This window comes from Kryptolebias marmoratus, linkage group LG4 (assembly GCF_001649575.2).
Source record: "Kryptolebias marmoratus isolate JLee-2015 linkage group LG4, ASM164957v2, whole genome shotgun sequence".
NCBI classification, from domain to species: domain Eukaryota; kingdom Metazoa; phylum Chordata; class Actinopteri; order Cyprinodontiformes; family Rivulidae; genus Kryptolebias; species Kryptolebias marmoratus.
The window spans coordinates 26146335-26162832 of record NC_051433.1 but is presented as its reverse complement, the minus strand read 5'-3'; the positions used below and the strand labels follow the sequence as shown (position 1 = coordinate 26162832).

The window sequence follows — 16498 nt, the reverse complement described above, 5'->3', positions numbered from 1 at the left end:
ACATGCTATTTCCCCACGGTTGCTATGTCGCTCGCGCCCTTAGTTACCATTTTCTCCCACAATGCATCACTTCAAGGGGCGTTTTAAGGTAATTTTTTTACGGGTTTTAACAATAAACAACGTGAATGACGGTGAGTCTTGTCGCTGATTAGCTACCATAGAGTTATCTTTTACTAAATGTATCGGATTTTATTCACATTAGTGGCAAACAAGGAACGAAAGAAAATGTTAGCTAACATATTAGGTGGCTAATCTTTGTGTCGGAGTTTTGAGCTATGCCTGCTAACGGGATCCAAATAAACAACAATGTATTTACCTGAACAGTACTAACTTTCCAGCTTTTGAATACAGAGCTTGTAAACGATGTCCAACTTGATCTGGGAACCTTTTTTCCAGGTGTACGAATGAACATAGAGCCACCTCTGAAGTGTGAAGCTTGTAAATGATGGAAAAAGAACAGCACAATGCTATCATCTTCAATGCGTCGAAAAGGGAGCTTTTTAGCACAAACAATGGATACAAGTCCATGCAGAAGAGACTCAGAGCTCAGTGGAAAATACAGAGGTAAGATATCTGTGTTGTAGACTCATCTGCAACCTTTATAATCCAAAGAGAATTTTCTGCTCATTGTCTCAATCAAGATTACTTGTCTAGAGCTGCTAAACATGCTTGAAATAAAGATAACTCATTATTATAATAATAAATAAAAAATACTATTGCTTGTTGCAAAAGGAAATTAAAGGACTTTAAGAAATTTTTAAAGTTTATTGAGATTTTTACATGTTAGGACAAAGAAAAAGACCAAACTCTTATAAAGAAGGAGTAAATAATTTTGTTTTGTTTATAGTCCTTTTCAAAACATATAAACTCTGAACTATATGGCCTATATGAGAAAATTTGTTTGTGGAAAATTTAGATACTGAATGAATGAATGAATGCTGAGTGCTGAATGACTAATGAATGAAGAAGCTAAAACTGTGGTTAAGCTAAAAGAAGCTGAACAATAACTAAAAGCCAAAAGTAGTAAAGGCTAGGCAAAAGCTAAAAGTTAGCTGAATTCTAGCTATATAAATAAAAGTAGCAAAAGTGTGGGTAAAAGCTAAAAGTAGCAAAATGCCAGCAAAAAGCAAAACATAGCCAAAGGCTGGCTAAAAAAAAAGTAGCAGAAAGGTAGCCAAGGGGAAATTAGCAAAAGGCTAGCTAAAAGTAGCATAAGAATAACTAAAAGTAGCATAAGGAGACAAAAGTTTAACAAGTTTGCTGAAGGAGATTCCAAAGAGAGCAATGTTTTGACTGAATTAAAGAGATTTCAGTGTATTTCTATGGCAAAATTCTGAACGTGTAAAAGTTATAAAAACAAAAGTTATAACATCATCATCACCCATCATCTTTTAAAAATCATGTATTTTCCACAGTATCAAGGAAGAGCTGTCAGAGGAGAAGTTGAAAGGGGTCAGGTTATGGATAACTGCAGGCCCAAGAGAGAAGTTCACGGCATCAGAGGTGACTTTAGCTAATTTTGTTGCAGCTAATTTCTCAGCAGTGTAATGGTGAAGAGAAATGGTTTTGGCTATTTCAAGAAGGAAAGTTTGCAGTTCAGAGTACGGTAATTATTAGCTTGTTTTGTTCTTCTTGTAGCTAGAGGTGCTTAAGCAGTACCTGGATGGAGGAGGGAATATGCTGGTGATGCTTGGTGAAGGAGGAGAAATGAAATATGACACAAACATCAACTTTCTCCTGGAGGAGTTTGGAGTAATGGTCAACAATGGTGCGAGTTCAACTTCGCTTCAGTGATAGTTAATAACATATTTACACATAGTCTAAGAATCGCCTCTGAAGGCGTTGCGGTGATAATGATTTTTTCTGTGTGTGTGTGTTTGTAGCAAAACATTTCATGAATCACTGGACAGATTTTAATGAAACTCCTAGATAGTAATGATTGGATGTACATCTGAAACAGGTTAACCTTTGAAATCAACAACAGCTTAGCGACCTTATCAAACACAAAAATGGCCAAGACTCCGTCAGTTTTACAGATATCAAGCTTAAATTTGATATGGCAGTAACTGAGAGTCATTCACAACACATACTCTGCTACACATTGTGCAAGATATTTGCTTAAAACATTGCCAATAACTGTTGCTAACAGACACCGTATCTGTAAGAAAAATATCACAAGATGATTTACTTTTAAATCTCTGGCAGGTGGCAGTAGGTGATATGCATTACATTAAGGAATGCTAGTCTTTTGGTTTAATAATGTTTTCCACCCTTTCTGTGCTCCCACAGATGCTGTTGTGAGGAACGTGTACTACAAATACTTCCATCCCAAGGAGGCTCTTGTGTCCAATGGCGTGTTGAACAGGTCTGATGTCAGATGATACCAATACACACTTTTGAAAACAGGGTTTCTGATCTTAGTTTGTTTTTGCGAGCGCTCATCACAATCCAAAATTTCTCCCTTTTTGTTCAGAGAGATCAGTCGAGCTGCCGGCAAAGTGGTCACAGGAGTAATTGAAGATGAAAACGTTGGAAACAACGCCCAGTAAATGATTTGCTTCTATGTCGTCACTTGCTACACCAAACGTCTGCCTTCTCACTACTTAGTTTTTGTGTTTGTACAGAGCTCTCACATTTTTGTACCCGTACGGAGCCACACTGAGCGTGATGAAGCCTGCTGTGGCTGTTCTCTCAACTGGTTCAGTCTGCTTCCCGCTCAACAGGCCCGTCCTGTCCTTCTATCAGGGAAAGGTCTGGGGACTTTTACTGGCCATAATGTTGACGAACCTCTGTAAAAATTTACTCAAACATATTTGATTTTTCATGAAGGAGTCTGGCAAACTGGCTGTTTTGGGCTCTTGCTACATGTTCAGTGATCAGTACATAGACAAAGAAGAAAACAGTAAAATCATGGTAAGTTGAAGAACATTTAGTCAAATGATTCATTCTTCCAGCTTCTTGACGTTTCTGCTTTGCTTTATTTCATTCTAGGATGTTGTGCTTCAGTGGCTTATGACTGATAATGTTCAGCTGAATCAGATTGATGCAGAAGATCCAGATGTATGTAAAATGTACACGACTGAAAAAAGAGTGCGCCCCATCTGTCTGAATCCAGCTCATGTTGACATTTTATCTGCTAGATGACAGATTACACCATGCTGCCAGACACGGGGCGACTGTCAGGACAGCTCCGAGTCTGTTTACAAGAAGGCGATGAGAACCCCCGGGACTTCACGTCTCTCTTCGATAGGTCCTTGTTCAATTTATCAACTGACACTTTACCGCAAGTCATAAGGTGAGAACGCAAAATTAATGGATCACACCATTCATGTTTATGTTTCCTCATATCTAAAACCTTTTTTCATTTTTCGCAGCGCTTATACCCAACTTAATGTCAAACACGAGCCCCTTCAGCTCATCACACCCCAGTTTGAAACCCCTCTGCCTCAGCTTCAACCTGCTGTAAGTTGGTTTTTACATACTTGAGTTTAAATGGTTAACCTAACCCTGTCTGAAAAATGTTTATTAAAGATGTCCGTGCAAAAGCACTGAAGCGCCCTTATCACTCTTCACTCATTGTTCTTTCAGTTCTATCATAATATTTGGTTTAAATCTCCTTCTGCGTCTTTGGAACAACTCAGGTGAAATATATATCAAAACATGCTGCCCCAGTGAGAATAATGTACTTTTGGTACAAAAGTACAAAAAAAACTGCAGAAAATTTCTACACAGACAACAATGGGATTTTGTTGAAACAAGTGAGTCAGACTTCCCAGTTCAGCCATCATTCAAAGTTTAAACAGGTCACAGAAAGTTGGGGTTTCATGTGACAGAACTGGCATTTTGATAACTTTTATGGATTTTACACAATCAGGTTAAGCTCACAATTTTTTTTTAAAGTTTACCACAGAGTGGCTAACACACTTTTCTGACTGTTTTTATCTTTACACATTTTATAAAGTTTAAACATCAACCATTTCACCCCGTGTGTCTCTCACTGATGTAGGACTTGTGCTTTTCTCTCAAATCTCCTCAGAGTGCACATACCCTAACTCTCATTGACTCCCATTGTATCTGAGCTCAGAACTTTCTCCTCAGAACCTGCATCTCCTCCATAAAACACTGTAGATAGAAAACAGTTTATATTTGACCACTAGCTGTTTCTGCTTCTTACAATTCAAGAATTTAGTTCAACAAGACTTCTGTTTTTTTGCACAGTGACTGTTTATTTAAAGATTAATTTTTATTCTGCCTGTCTCATCAAGAGTGGTGTCTGGGAGTGAGAGGCACAAGTGTGTGCTGGTTACCATGGTGACCCTAATTAGCCACCGGCAGCAGCTTTAACATTTATTTTAAACCTGGTTCTCTTTACACTTCTTCTGCAATTTATACATCAAAATATTAGCATTTTGCCATCTTAGATTATGATAAAATAAATCCCAGATTTTTGATGGGTAGTGATGGTCAGCTGAAACTTTCCAGCCTTTGTTTTGGAAAATGGTTCATTTCTTAAAGCTCCAAATGCTCAGTAGTTCCCTCTGCTCATCCAAATGTTTGAGACAAAAAATACTGAAAAGTATGGGTCAGTATTCTTACAGTTAATGTTTAAGTCTTTTATTTCTTGATGCTTTTTTAGGTGTTTGAGCAATTCAACTGTGGGTTGTAATCTTCTAATTTACTGATAGAGAAATGATGTAGATGTGCAGCTGAAAATATTGACTTCAACTGAGCTTTTTTTTTTTTTTTTTTAAGACATTTTTTAGCCTTGTAGAACATAGAACTTAAGATGCTGGGGGGAATATAAAAACATAACGGGGAAAAAAAAGGCTTCATTGTGCTTTGTGTTTTCATGGACTTCAGCCCTGAGAATGAGCCTAAATAACCCATACAGAGCAGCTGCTTTTCTGCTTCTATAGAGCTCCAAGCTTTGATATTTGAGGAAAAATATGAGCTGTCTGAAATACTCTAACCACATTTTGATTTTGTTTCAACTTCTTGACCATTTCTCCTAATTTGATTTCTACCCGTTTATGGGATAAAACTGAGTGAGCCAAAATCCATGTGCGAGCCTAGAGATGAGTTGCTGTGGGGTCTGTACTGGGAACAGGGCCTCATTTTTAATCTCTTGAAGATAAAAGCGAGGCTTCATTTGAAACTGCCCTTCCTGCTCAGTGAGCGGGTTGAAGCACCGAGCAGTGGTCCATCACTACTGTGGGGCTTTAGAGAGCAAACTTGATGTAGGAATTTTAGGGCAGTAGCTGCAGGGACGCATTTCAGCTTTTCTTCAGAAACGTTCTAGTTATTTTCCTGAAAGTCTCATTGCTTTTCCCCCCCTTTTAGGTTTTCCCACCTGCCTTAAGTGATTTGCCTCCTCCGATGCTGGACCTGTTTGATTTAGATGAAACGTTTTCATCTGAGAAAGTACGCCTCGCGCAGCTCACCAACAAATGTACGCTCACTGAAAACATGTCCTCATTATTTAGTTAAGTTTAAATATGGAACAGAAGGGGTCTCATTGATCAGCGCTTTTCTTTCCCTCCACAGGCACAGACGACGATCTGGAGTTCTATGTGCGCAAATGTGGCGAAATTCTGGGCGTGACTCCCAAACTGGATAAAGCGCAGAGGGATGCCAAGCACATCCTGGAGCACATTTTCTTCCAGGTGGTCGAGTTTAAGAAACTCAACCAGGTAAGGGGAGTGCTTTGCCAAAAAAAAAATAAAAAAATTTGTGACCGTGTTGAGACCTATGTCTAAAACAAACCTTTTCCTCTTTGCAGGAGCACGATATGGACACAGAGGCACCAGCCACTCCGCTGTGAATAGAGGCAGAATCAGGTTTAATATTTTCTAATGTCCTAGTACAAAGCTGTCAGTGACCGAGCAAGTTGGAGTTCTGTGGCATTTCGAGAAGACATGTTGTAAAAGGTTTTTATTTTTATTGAAGTGAATTGTAACATTTGTAAAAACAATTTTAAAGAGCTTTACAAATAAATGCATTTCCTCCTTTATTAGAACTTGTTTCTTCAAAAATCAAAACATCATTTACATTTTATAATTCTATTCAGCTGCTCCTTGATGGTAGATGAAGAGCTGGAGTCATATACAGCTGTGACCAGCTGGATTCTTTTTACCCTTTGACTTTTGTCCAGATGTTCAATAAAGCCACCCTTCACCAGCCTAGGTCAGGGAGAAACTTCAGCCAAGGAATGCTTCTGTGGTTTCGGACTCCACATCTGCTCCTGAGCACTAGAATCCATGAAGAACCTGGGGCTGTTGTTCTCGGCTTTAATCAGAGACACATCCCATGAAATCTGCGAGGCTGTGAGGTCGCCGTAGGACCGATCAAAAGAGGTAGCGGTTTTTGGCTTTTGAACAAGCAGGTTGGGAGTGGAGAACTTCCCCTGCGAAGGCACGGTCAGGTTACAGTTGTCAGTCTCCTGCATGTTGGAGCTGTGAAACGAAAACTCCCGACATGGAGAGATGGTGTCTGCTGACAGGCAGAGGGAAGCCAAGACAGAGACCCTGTTCTCAGATCGGTCAGCTACTGTGCCATTCGATGACTTTGATATGGACAGCTGTTCCAGAGACAAAGCCGACAGCAAGCTCTGTTCTCCAAAAAACTTCTTGTCCAACTCTGATGGAGAGGAGCACTCAAAGCTTTTCAGCCCTTCGAGGTAAAATACTTGGAATTAGGAATCTAAGCTTCTCATCAATAATTAACATATGAGCAGAAACAACGTTCTAACTTACCTTTAAAGATGTAAGCTTTCTCCATTGTATCCTCTACCCATTAAAAGCCACGTCAGCTGCAGGTGACTTTTAAATTGTTGAAGCTGTTTGGTAATTGACTCAGCTGTAGGCTCAGCAGGTCATCAGTCTGGATCTTCTTCTTGTAGAGTTTATTGGCGCTTGGCAAAAAAACTGAAAGTGTGCATTATCGCCACCAAATGGTATGGAGTGTGGTTCACTATGGATTATTTTCTAACTATGTATGTATGTACTATATAATAAATTCTATTAATCTGTTTGTTTGTTTTTTTAAATCTTATTATATTTTGTGTATTTTTGCTCCCTAAATTCTTTTGTAAAGTGTCTATTATGTTTAACGTATCAGTGTGGATCAGGAAGGGGAGCTCCTATGGCCGTTCAGGAGCATTTAGGTTGTGAACAACAAAAAACTACAGCACTAAAAATGATTTATCTCTGTTTATTCTTGTGTTGACTACAAGTTTAAAATATTTATTACTGTAGAAGAAAAAGAGCAAAACAGATGTAGTTTTAGAGGCCTCGGGCTGCACTTAAAGATGTCTTTAATGAAATATTAAATTTTTATATTTTGAATTGAATAAATAGCACAAAGGTACATTCTACAAGGTTATTATTTTCTATTATTCCAACCCTCAGATGTCTAAAACCACAGTAAGGATTTTTGTCATTATTATTATGGTGTAAAAAATTAAATGAAATCAGTTGTCTAAAATGTTTTTGATAATTAACAAATGAGTTGACTTCGATTTGTAAGTTTTGATATTACTGAAACTGACATTTTGAAATAATGTGTAAATATTCTCCTTCTAATTTTAATAATAAACGCAGTACTGCAGTATGATTAGTCCAACCAACTGGACTAATAACTATAGTAAAAGTACTTTTGTGAGTTGACCAGTTTACTAATACTGCTCATCCTGCTTGGTTTGAGGTCAGGACCACAAAATACCGTAATTTAGATGAAATTAAATGAACAAGGTACTGTAGAAATAAAAAAAGGAAAGTAAAAATGATTAACAAATTTAATAACATTGTCATGAACTTAACTATTTTAAAATGTCCATTATTTGTGTTGTGTATTTTTGCTCTTCAAAATATTACTACCTCTTTGTTTTTTTAAATTAATTTTAGCTAATAAAAAGAATCAATATATGCAGTCTGTGTTTTATTTTGAAGGTCCAACCGGAGGCTTGTGTTTTACTGTGCGAATCACTGCGCATGCGTAAAACGGAGACACGTCACCGCTCTGGTTGAAAGACAGAGAAGGGCGCGAGATAGGAAAAGTGAAGCGCGGACGAACTGGGCGCAACAATCTAGCTCAACACCGAGCCAGCAGCACCGCCGCTCTCCACTCCCAGAAAACACACCGAAAAGGCGCTAAAGTGCGACATAAGTTCTCTGTATGCGCACATGACGTGCTCATATAGAGCAGGGAGGGGAAATCACGGCGGGACGGTTAAAACAAGCAAAGGGAAATGTCTTGGTGGCCGCGCGGGTGAGATATTCATCTTTGTTGTCTGAAACTTTAAATACGAGCAGAACTCCTTGTTTCCTGAATGGCCCAATGTTAAGTTTAATGTACAGAGGGGCTCTGGGCATTTGTCTTAGGTTTTATGTTAACTTTTATTTACTTTTTGGAAATTCTGCCTCACGACTGCCGCCTTTTTCCGAGCACGATAATATACTCGGATGTTCAATAAGCACGTAGCCTGTAAATCATGCACACAGATCTGATAAATCATTGCTATTGCCTCAATAGTTTGTCAAACTATCAATTACAATTATAACCCGCCACTATGAAAGCACCAAATTAAGCTTGCTCAGATTGAGTTGTCTACAAGGTGGGTCAGTGCCTGGTTCCTGGTATGTGGATTGTCTGGCAGCTGTTTTTCTGCACATCTGTTTCTCAGTGAAGATGGAGATGAAGCCATGCATCAAGATACGGACTCTGATGTGGCCGAGCCAAGGGATGGTGGGAAGGTGAAGGTGAAGTGGACCCAGGAGGAGGTGCTGGCTGTGACTTCTTGCTCATGTTTCTTCAGCTTCCTGGGACACAAACCTAAACATGTTTCTGTTCACAGGACGACAAGCTCAAAGGGCTGGTTCAGAAACTTGGATCGAATGACTGGAAACTCATTGCTAGTTTCATACCAGTGAGTCGGACCTTCCCAATGTCTACGTTTAGCTGTTTTATCGTTTACACAAATCGCTTTAAAGGCTTTCGTTTCTCTTCAGACTCACTCTGAGCAGCAGTGTCAGCACCGCTGGTATAAGGTCTTAGATCCAGCGCTGGTCAAAGGTCCCTGGACCAAAGAGGAGGACGAGAAGGTGGGCAGCGTTTTGTAGCAGTTACTCAAGTGAAGTGTTTGTCTTGAATTAGTATGTTGAACAATCTTTATATATTTCCAGGTGATCGAGCTTGTGAATCTCTACGGCAACAAACAGTGGGCGATGGTAGCCAAGCATCTCAAGGGCAGGCTGGGGAAGCAGTGTAGAGAGCGCTGGCACAACCACCTCAATCCCAACGTGAAGAAATCGTCGTGGACAGCCGAGGAGGACCTCATCATCTACAAGGCTCACTGTCTGCTCGGGAACCGATGGGCTGAGATCGCAAAGCTGCTCCCCGGAAGGTAAGCAGATCCCTCTGCACGTTAGTGGTCAACTTGTTTTGTGTGTATGGAAAAAAAACCCACCTTGATACCTAAAGAGCTCATGATCTGTCAACAGGACAGACAACGCTGTGAAGAATCACTGGAATTCAACTATAAAACGCAAGCTAGAGATGGGCTTTTATGCCAGGGAGGTTTTCCAGCCAAATGAGCTTGAAGAGCTGCTGGCACGCATTAATAAAGATGTGCAGGTGTGCTTGTTTTTCTTTGCCAGTTTCCATTAAGATACACAAGCAGCAGTGTTGCATGTCTCTGAACAGAGTGTTCTGCCTTCAATCACACAGGTGGATAAATGCCCTCAAGATGGTTCAGACAAAGAAATGGAGCAGAAACCCTATACCACAGTAAGCCACCATCAGATCTGTTGAAACGCATCAAAGGTTTCTTTTTAAATGTCGTGTAAACAGTGATACATACAGACTGTTGTCAGTCAGTGCCGGTTTTTCTCTACAAGTTGCAGGAATTGTCAGCTCTGTCTGACATGTCTCCAAGTGAAGCAGAACAGAGCAAGGATGTCCCCTCACCGTGTGACAATTTAAGTCCCAAGATTGAGGTGGATGCAGGGGAAATAACCAACACCAACTGGGTGGTGGACAGCTCTGGTTTTCTCTCCCCTACAGGCCCCATCCTGAAGGAAGTGCTGGAAATGGTGGATGGGGTGAATATTCACACTACATCAGTCAGAACTTGACTTTACCAGATTTACCGTTTACTGCCAGGGTTCCTCTACAGTCTGGAAAAGTATGGATTTTTTAAGTGTTTTTCTATGTTTAAATAAGTACAGGGAAAAATAGAGGAATGAAAATCTTTCGTTATTCCATTAACAAGTTTAAAGAGCCACAAACGGACTGAAACATGAGCAGAGAGTGCTACCTGTATCACATCACCTGCAAAAACACAAAAAATCTAGATTTCTTTCGTATGACAACATGAAGCTCACATTTATTACATTTTTGTGAAGTGTTTAGTTTTTGATATTAATATTATTATGAGTATGATGAATATGTCAGCTGTCTTGTTTTAGGGCTTTCGTTTAACATTGGCATAGCTGACAAATACACTTTTAGCATTTTAAACATACCATATTTTCCACACTTTAGGGCGCACCGGACTATAAGGCGTATCGACGTGCACCTCCCAATTTTTGTAACTTTGCGTGGACTGCGCGCACTGCGCTCCATTTAAAATGGACAATTTCGGAGCTCTAACGGAGCTGCTTCGCCTGTATCAGCATTTATATAATTCCTGTGTGAGAGATCACAAAGATAATCAAACGGGTCAAAACTCACGGGAGAATACTGCACCGACGTAAACGCCTCCACCGCTTGCTCAGGTCTGCATTTTCTGTGAAAGTTTCTGTGAACTTACACTTGTGACATATATTCTTGGATTTTTAGTTTTTTAGTTTTTCCTTGACACATTGACCTTCATTCATGTTTGTGAGCCCAACCTTTGACCTTAAAAACTTGGGAAAGTTACTTTTAAGCCTATTTTAGTCACAAAAAAAGCACTCTTTTTTTTTGATGTGTCATTGTTAAATTCCCAGTTTTCATTTATTTCCGGCCTTCTTTAGCCTGTATGTGCTATATAAATGCACACCATTTTCCGAATGTTGCACAATGTTTGCATTTTGACATCCACAAGTTCAGCTTTAAAGCCTTTTCATCTTTTTCCATTTTACTTAATTGAAACAAGACTTGAACTGTTTGATTAAGATCAGAAATTTGTCACAAAAACAGGCAACAATAAAAAGCTCTTTTTTTCATAAGTGTTTCATGCAGCACATATAGTGTGTTGTGTAATTTAAAGTAAATGTTAGTACATCCAAAAATGGTTTGAAAATGACCAGAAACGGATACATTTGGAAAAGGCTTGAATTGTAGTTGTGGTCACGTGTAGGAGGTCTGTACTGCCTTACGTTTGATATCTATTAGTTTACTTCAGATTTGTTGTAAATATCTACTTTAATCATCTTTAGTTTGTTTAAAGGTGATGACTTGATACAATCCAAAAAAACATCTCTTCTTTCATGGAGGACTTGGATGGCTGGTGCAACCTGACAGCATTTGACTTGCCCGAGGACACTCCCAGCCCCGAGCGCCATCAGTTTCGTCTGGAAGGCAGCGCCTTGCAGGAGCTGAGCAAGGGCAACAAGGGGGAACTCATCCCTATATCCCCTGGGGGCATCACTCCACCCTCCATACTGTCTCGCCGCAGCCGGAGGTACATCGCCTTGTCACCGGAAGCCAATCACTCTATGACTCCCAAGAGCACCCCTGTCAAAATCCTGCCTTTTTCTCCATCACAAGTAAGTCTCCACGTGTAGCACCTCGGCACTGGTGCTGCTCTCTGATGCACTGGAGCTTTTTCCTTAACATTTTCTGACAGCTTTTAGCACCACAATAATCTGAACTGCTCCACAGAAAACCCTTTGAGAAACTAACACGTCTGCTTTTTGCCTGCCCTACTTTAATTCTCAAAGTTCCTGGAGGCTGAGATTGAATTGCAAAAAGGACGACTGGTTTTGAAAGCTAAAACACGGGCGTGAACACTTTACTGTGATATTAAATGAACGTTGTGGCTCCATGAAGAAGTCAAGGGATACAGCTCACTTGGTATCCTGTTCAGTCATGACCAAAAGGCAAGCATAAGGTGTAGTTTGTGGCTTTTTCTGTCATGCTGCTCTAAATCTGTGAGGAGCAGAACACAAATGTGAGCACAGACACTCTGGTGGTCTTGCTGTCCTGTTTTAATCACAAAGCTCAAAAATCTTCAAAATGGTTTGAACCTTCAGGGTTTTTGAAAGGGACTGTTGAAATGTCACTTGTACCAAGTTAAGACAGCATTGCTGCTGACTTGACGTGTATCATTTCAGTTCCTGAACATGTGGACCAAGCAGGATACTCACGACCTGGAGAACCCCTCCCTCACATCCACTCCAGTGTGCAGCCAGAAAGTCATCGTTACCACACCACTGCAGCGAGACAAGACCCCGCTCACCCAGAAGGAAAAGTCAGCGTAAGTTGTCACCAACTGATGTAGTTTCTATTTGGCAAAATAATTTGATTTATTTACTCTGGTGTGGAGCTTGTCTCTGAGTTGTGGTTATCAATCAATCAATTTTATTTCTATAGAACATTTTAAAAACCACAGGGGAAGCCAAAGTGCTGTACAATAAGATAAAAATAGATTGAGACAATAAGAAGAGAAACATACAAAACATACACATTCCAGGTTCACAGCAGGTGTGTTTTAAGGTGCTAAACAAGACAAAATCACAGTGTGTTATAAGCCAAAGAATAAAAAGTGTGTTTTTAAAAGAGATTTAAAAACAGGAAGAGAGTAAGAAGTATTAAGTAAGAAGAGCATGTAACAAAATTAAAAAAGACACCGAATGACCAAACAGTTGCAATCACACAACTTCTGGATTTCTTACACCAAAGTGTCAGAGGCTGATTCTGAGTGTTCACTTTTTGTTTCCCCGTTAGATTTGTTACACCTAACCACAAGTCTGAGCTCTGCATGACTCCACGAACTCCAACGCCGTTCAAAAACGCCATGGAGAAGTACGGCCCTCTGCAGCCTCTGGTGGGTATCACTCTGAGTTTCCTGTAAACGGCTGACGACTTTTTTTTGTTGTTGTTGTTGCTGTTATTTTATTTTCAGTATTTCCTGCTTTATCTTCCCAGCCTCAGACTCCAAACCTGGAAGACGACATAAACGAGGTCATCCTGAGAGACGCGGGAATCAACTTGGTTGTGGTACATTCAACTCCACCTGAGCAAAGGCGCAAAACGATGGTAACAGAAATAAACGGAAAAGTAAAGTTCACACCCACTTAAGCCTGGTTGACGTCTGTTAATTGTGACTTTACATTGAGTATGACAATGAAAAGATGCAGACTTTATTGGACCAAGGAACCACCCACACCCTGTGTATACATGTATTATCTGTCCATAGTATTTACAGCTTCAGGTAGGGTTACTATATTTTTACTTGTAGTAGGGCTGCAAAGTATTAGGAAAATGTGGAGTTGTTATAATTATGTTGACAGTAATGATCAGATTTTGACAGTATGATAACCATGGGCAAAAATACCATGGCTTCATTGTATTAAAACAAAAATATTTATTTGCTTTTATTTAAAAACAATTTATTTAAAACTCTAACAGGAGACTTTATATAACTGATCAGTGAATTTAGTTGTAAACAAAAGAAGAAATTTTTTTTTTTTCATTGGAGCTTCTGATTCTGATGCAATGATCCCAGTATACTGGGATCATTGCATCAGAAGGTCACCTTTTTCTTTTTGACATCAGCACCGCCATCCTATGAAGAAAGTGCGGAAATCATTGGCTCTGGATGTCATGGATTGTAAAGTGATGCCTACATCCAAACGCAAATCCAGCAAGAGTGAGCTCAAACGCACTATAAAGGTAAAGTATGAATGAAAATAATTTATGGTAATAGAAAAGTAATAGTAGATTTGACATGTTCAGTTCTTCTTTCTTTTCTGTTTTGGCCACAGGAAGAACCTGTTACCGTTTCTCTTCACTCCTCGTCATTTTCCAGTAAGAGGCATGAAAACATTTTGAACCAGGGATTCCTGTCGGACCCCAGTGACAGCGCCATATTTCCCAGCACCTTGCCCCCAGTTCCTGTAGGTTTCCTTTTTTCTCTCTCTCTCTGTTTCATTTTTTTTTCTACAACCCCAATTCCAATGAAGTTGGGACGTTGTGTAAAACAAATAAAAACAGAATACGATTTGCAAATCCTTTTCAACCTTTACTCAATTGAATACACGACACAGACAGGATATTTAATGTTCAAACAAATAAACTTTATTGTTTTTTTTGTTTGTTTGTTTGTTTTGTTTTTCAAATATTCACTCCTTTTGAATTTGATGCCTGCAACACGTTCCAAAACAGCTGGGACAGGGGCATGTCTCCCACTGTGTTCCATCACCTTTCCTTTTTGGGGATTTTGGGAATTCATTCGTTTCATGGGGAAAAAGTGTTGGTGCAGAGTGTTCACTGACTTAGGTGGCGGTCTCAGTAGACCAATCTCTGAATCGTGGCATTCGTCCTATTCTGCTCCTTTTTTGTCTCCTCTTCCGCCCCTCCAATCTGAATCTGATTGTTCTCTGTACAGATGTCTACAGAATGGGAGAAAGTTGCATGCGGACAAACTAAAGACCAGCTCATAATGACGGAGAAAGCCAGACGCTACCTGCGCTCACTGAAAACCCACGCTCCCAACCGGGCTCTGATTCTGTCCTGAGGGTTCTCATCTTCAGACCAACATGTTGCTCAAGCAGAGCCTAATGTTCTGATTGCTCATTGCCGTGTGCAGTGTTAGTAAAATGTTCAAGAAACAAATGCGTACCAATCCAAACACTGACAGTATAACCTGTCTCGTGAGAGTTTTGCTTGTAGATGTACTCTTTTTCCCTCCAAACCCTCATTTTCACTATTGATTATTAATGTTAGAGAAGAACTATGAATGTAAAAAATGAAAATCAAGATTCTAAAGTTTTGCTATCATTGAGCAGTTTTACAAAACATAATGTGTCTGAAATTTGTCTTTGTAGTTGTGTGATTGCCCAACCCTCAGGTAACACCTCTAACTAGTTGTCTCTGTGTGGCTGATCAGACGATCTTACTGTAGGATCTGTTTACCATGTGTACATTTATATTGTATTTCTCAGTAAGCATTATTATTATTATTACAGCCCACACACAGGGTAAGCAAATGGATTGAAAATTTTACGACACATTAATATTCCATAACGGTAACCTGCTTCTTAAAAAGTAAAAAAGATGGCCGAAACCTCTGTTGTTTTTTTTTTTTCCTAACATCAGAGGTTTGTTCTGACCACTGCTGGCAAGACTAATGGTATTTGGCAAACTTTGTTAATATATTTAGTGTTGAACGTTATTTACTTGTGTTCATAGAATATAATAAAACACTGATAATATGTTGAAATGTAGTTTGGTATATTTTATGACATGTAAACTCTTTGAAAGGTTCTGTGAATCCTGAGGTTTAGGCACAGTCTTTGAAAGTCTGGAATTTGTTTTTACTATTTTCTGCGTCTTGGATAAGTATGGACAAAAGAAAATGGAGTATGGGAAAGCTTTTGCATTTCCAGACCTTTTCCCCATTTTATTTTCTAAAAGCATAAAAATGTAAGTTTCTGAAAGAAATTTATTCAAACATGCAAAGTGAGTTATACTTGCATTATAAATAAAGAATAGAAACACCAAATAAATCTAAACGGCAGCATCCCAGCAGTTTATAAATTGTGTAAAAATTTGTAAATCAAAACTTTAAAGGAATGCTATAACTGAAGACAATTTATTACCAGTGTGTTGAGTGAAGTCATCCCAGCCTGAAAGGAATTGTTGATTTTTATAATAGGCAAGTTTAACAAATGAGCATCTTGTTTAATGAAGACTTGAACTGTGGTTAGGATCATAATTATACTATGAGGAAAACTTCAATAACAGTTCTGTTTTTCTATTTTTATTTTCTTTTACCAAAGTAATTATAAAGTTATCCATCTTTTGTCCAGCTGCTTGTTATTATTACCTATTGTCTTTCATAGAGGTAGGCACTCAGGTAATTGTGTTTCTTAGCAAAATATCTCATGAACTAGAGAACAGATTTTAATGAAACTGAAAATAATCATTTGTACATCTACAACTACAATTACCTTTTGTAGTCACCCCAGTTCAAGATGTCCACCAAGTATAATCAACATTAGCAAACAAAAAATTTCAGTAATTGTCAAATTTACAATTATTTAGTTAAAATTTAGTGTGGTAGTAGCTGAGTCATCCTCCAACACATACTCTGAGCCCATCAGATTTTTTGATTAAAAAAAATCAAGCGTACAAGGTGGAAAGTGATGTAGGTAGGTAGGTAGGTACATTTATTTATATAGCACTTTTCAGCACGAGGCGACTCAAAGTGCTTTACAACACAAGAACAAAATTACAGACAAAGTTACAGAACATGACAAGATAACTAAGCTAAAACATGACAATGCCAACAAAG

The 16498-nt window shown here is 39.1% G+C and overlaps 3 protein-coding genes across 5 annotated transcripts; 2 read left to right on the top strand and 1 right to left on the bottom strand.

Moving 5' to 3' along the window:
• ift52 (intraflagellar transport 52 homolog (Chlamydomonas)) lies at nt 1-6010 on the top strand. 3 transcript variants are annotated; one of them, XM_017441139.3, is made up of 14 exons: nt 1-88; nt 397-564; nt 1416-1503; nt 1639-1768; nt 2290-2365; nt 2474-2545; nt 2625-2751; nt 2830-2913; nt 2992-3060; nt 3141-3295; nt 3375-3462; nt 5341-5449; nt 5545-5690; nt 5780-6010. In XM_017441139.3, the coding sequence occupies exons 2-14, from the start codon at nt 443-445 to the stop codon at nt 5819-5821; spliced, it is 1308 nt and encodes a 435-aa protein (XP_017296628.1). In that variant the 5' UTR covers nt 1-88; nt 397-442; the 3' UTR covers nt 5822-6010. The 3 variants fall into 3 exon arrangements, with proteins under 3 accessions (XP_017296628.1, XP_017296627.1, XP_037831440.1); XM_017441138.3 differs by having other exon boundaries at nt 33-131; XM_037975512.1 differs by lacking the exons at nt 1-88; nt 1416-1503; nt 1639-1768 and having other exon boundaries at nt 428-564.
• On the bottom strand, nt 5991-6869 carry si:ch73-303b9.1. Its single transcript, XM_037975514.1, has 2 exons — nt 6753-6869; nt 5991-6669 (listed from the first exon to the last, which is right to left on the bottom strand). The coding sequence occupies exons 1-2, from the start codon at nt 6775-6777 to the stop codon at nt 6185-6187; spliced, it is 510 nt and encodes a 169-aa protein (XP_037831442.1). The 5' UTR covers nt 6778-6869; the 3' UTR covers nt 5991-6184.
• Nucleotides 6870-8019: 1150 nt separating this feature from the next.
• Nucleotides 8020-15692, top strand: mybl2b (v-myb avian myeloblastosis viral oncogene homolog-like 2b). Its single transcript, XM_017441141.3, has 15 exons — nt 8020-8265; nt 8681-8777; nt 8852-8923; nt 9006-9098; nt 9180-9400; nt 9498-9630; nt 9724-9783; nt 9894-10097; nt 11475-11747; nt 12315-12457; nt 12928-13027; nt 13129-13239; nt 13759-13875; nt 13968-14099; nt 14591-15692. The coding sequence occupies exons 1-15, from the start codon at nt 8246-8248 to the stop codon at nt 14717-14719; spliced, it is 1905 nt and encodes a 634-aa protein (XP_017296630.1). The 5' UTR covers nt 8020-8245; the 3' UTR covers nt 14720-15692.
• Nucleotides 15693-16498: the final 806 nt, after the last annotated feature.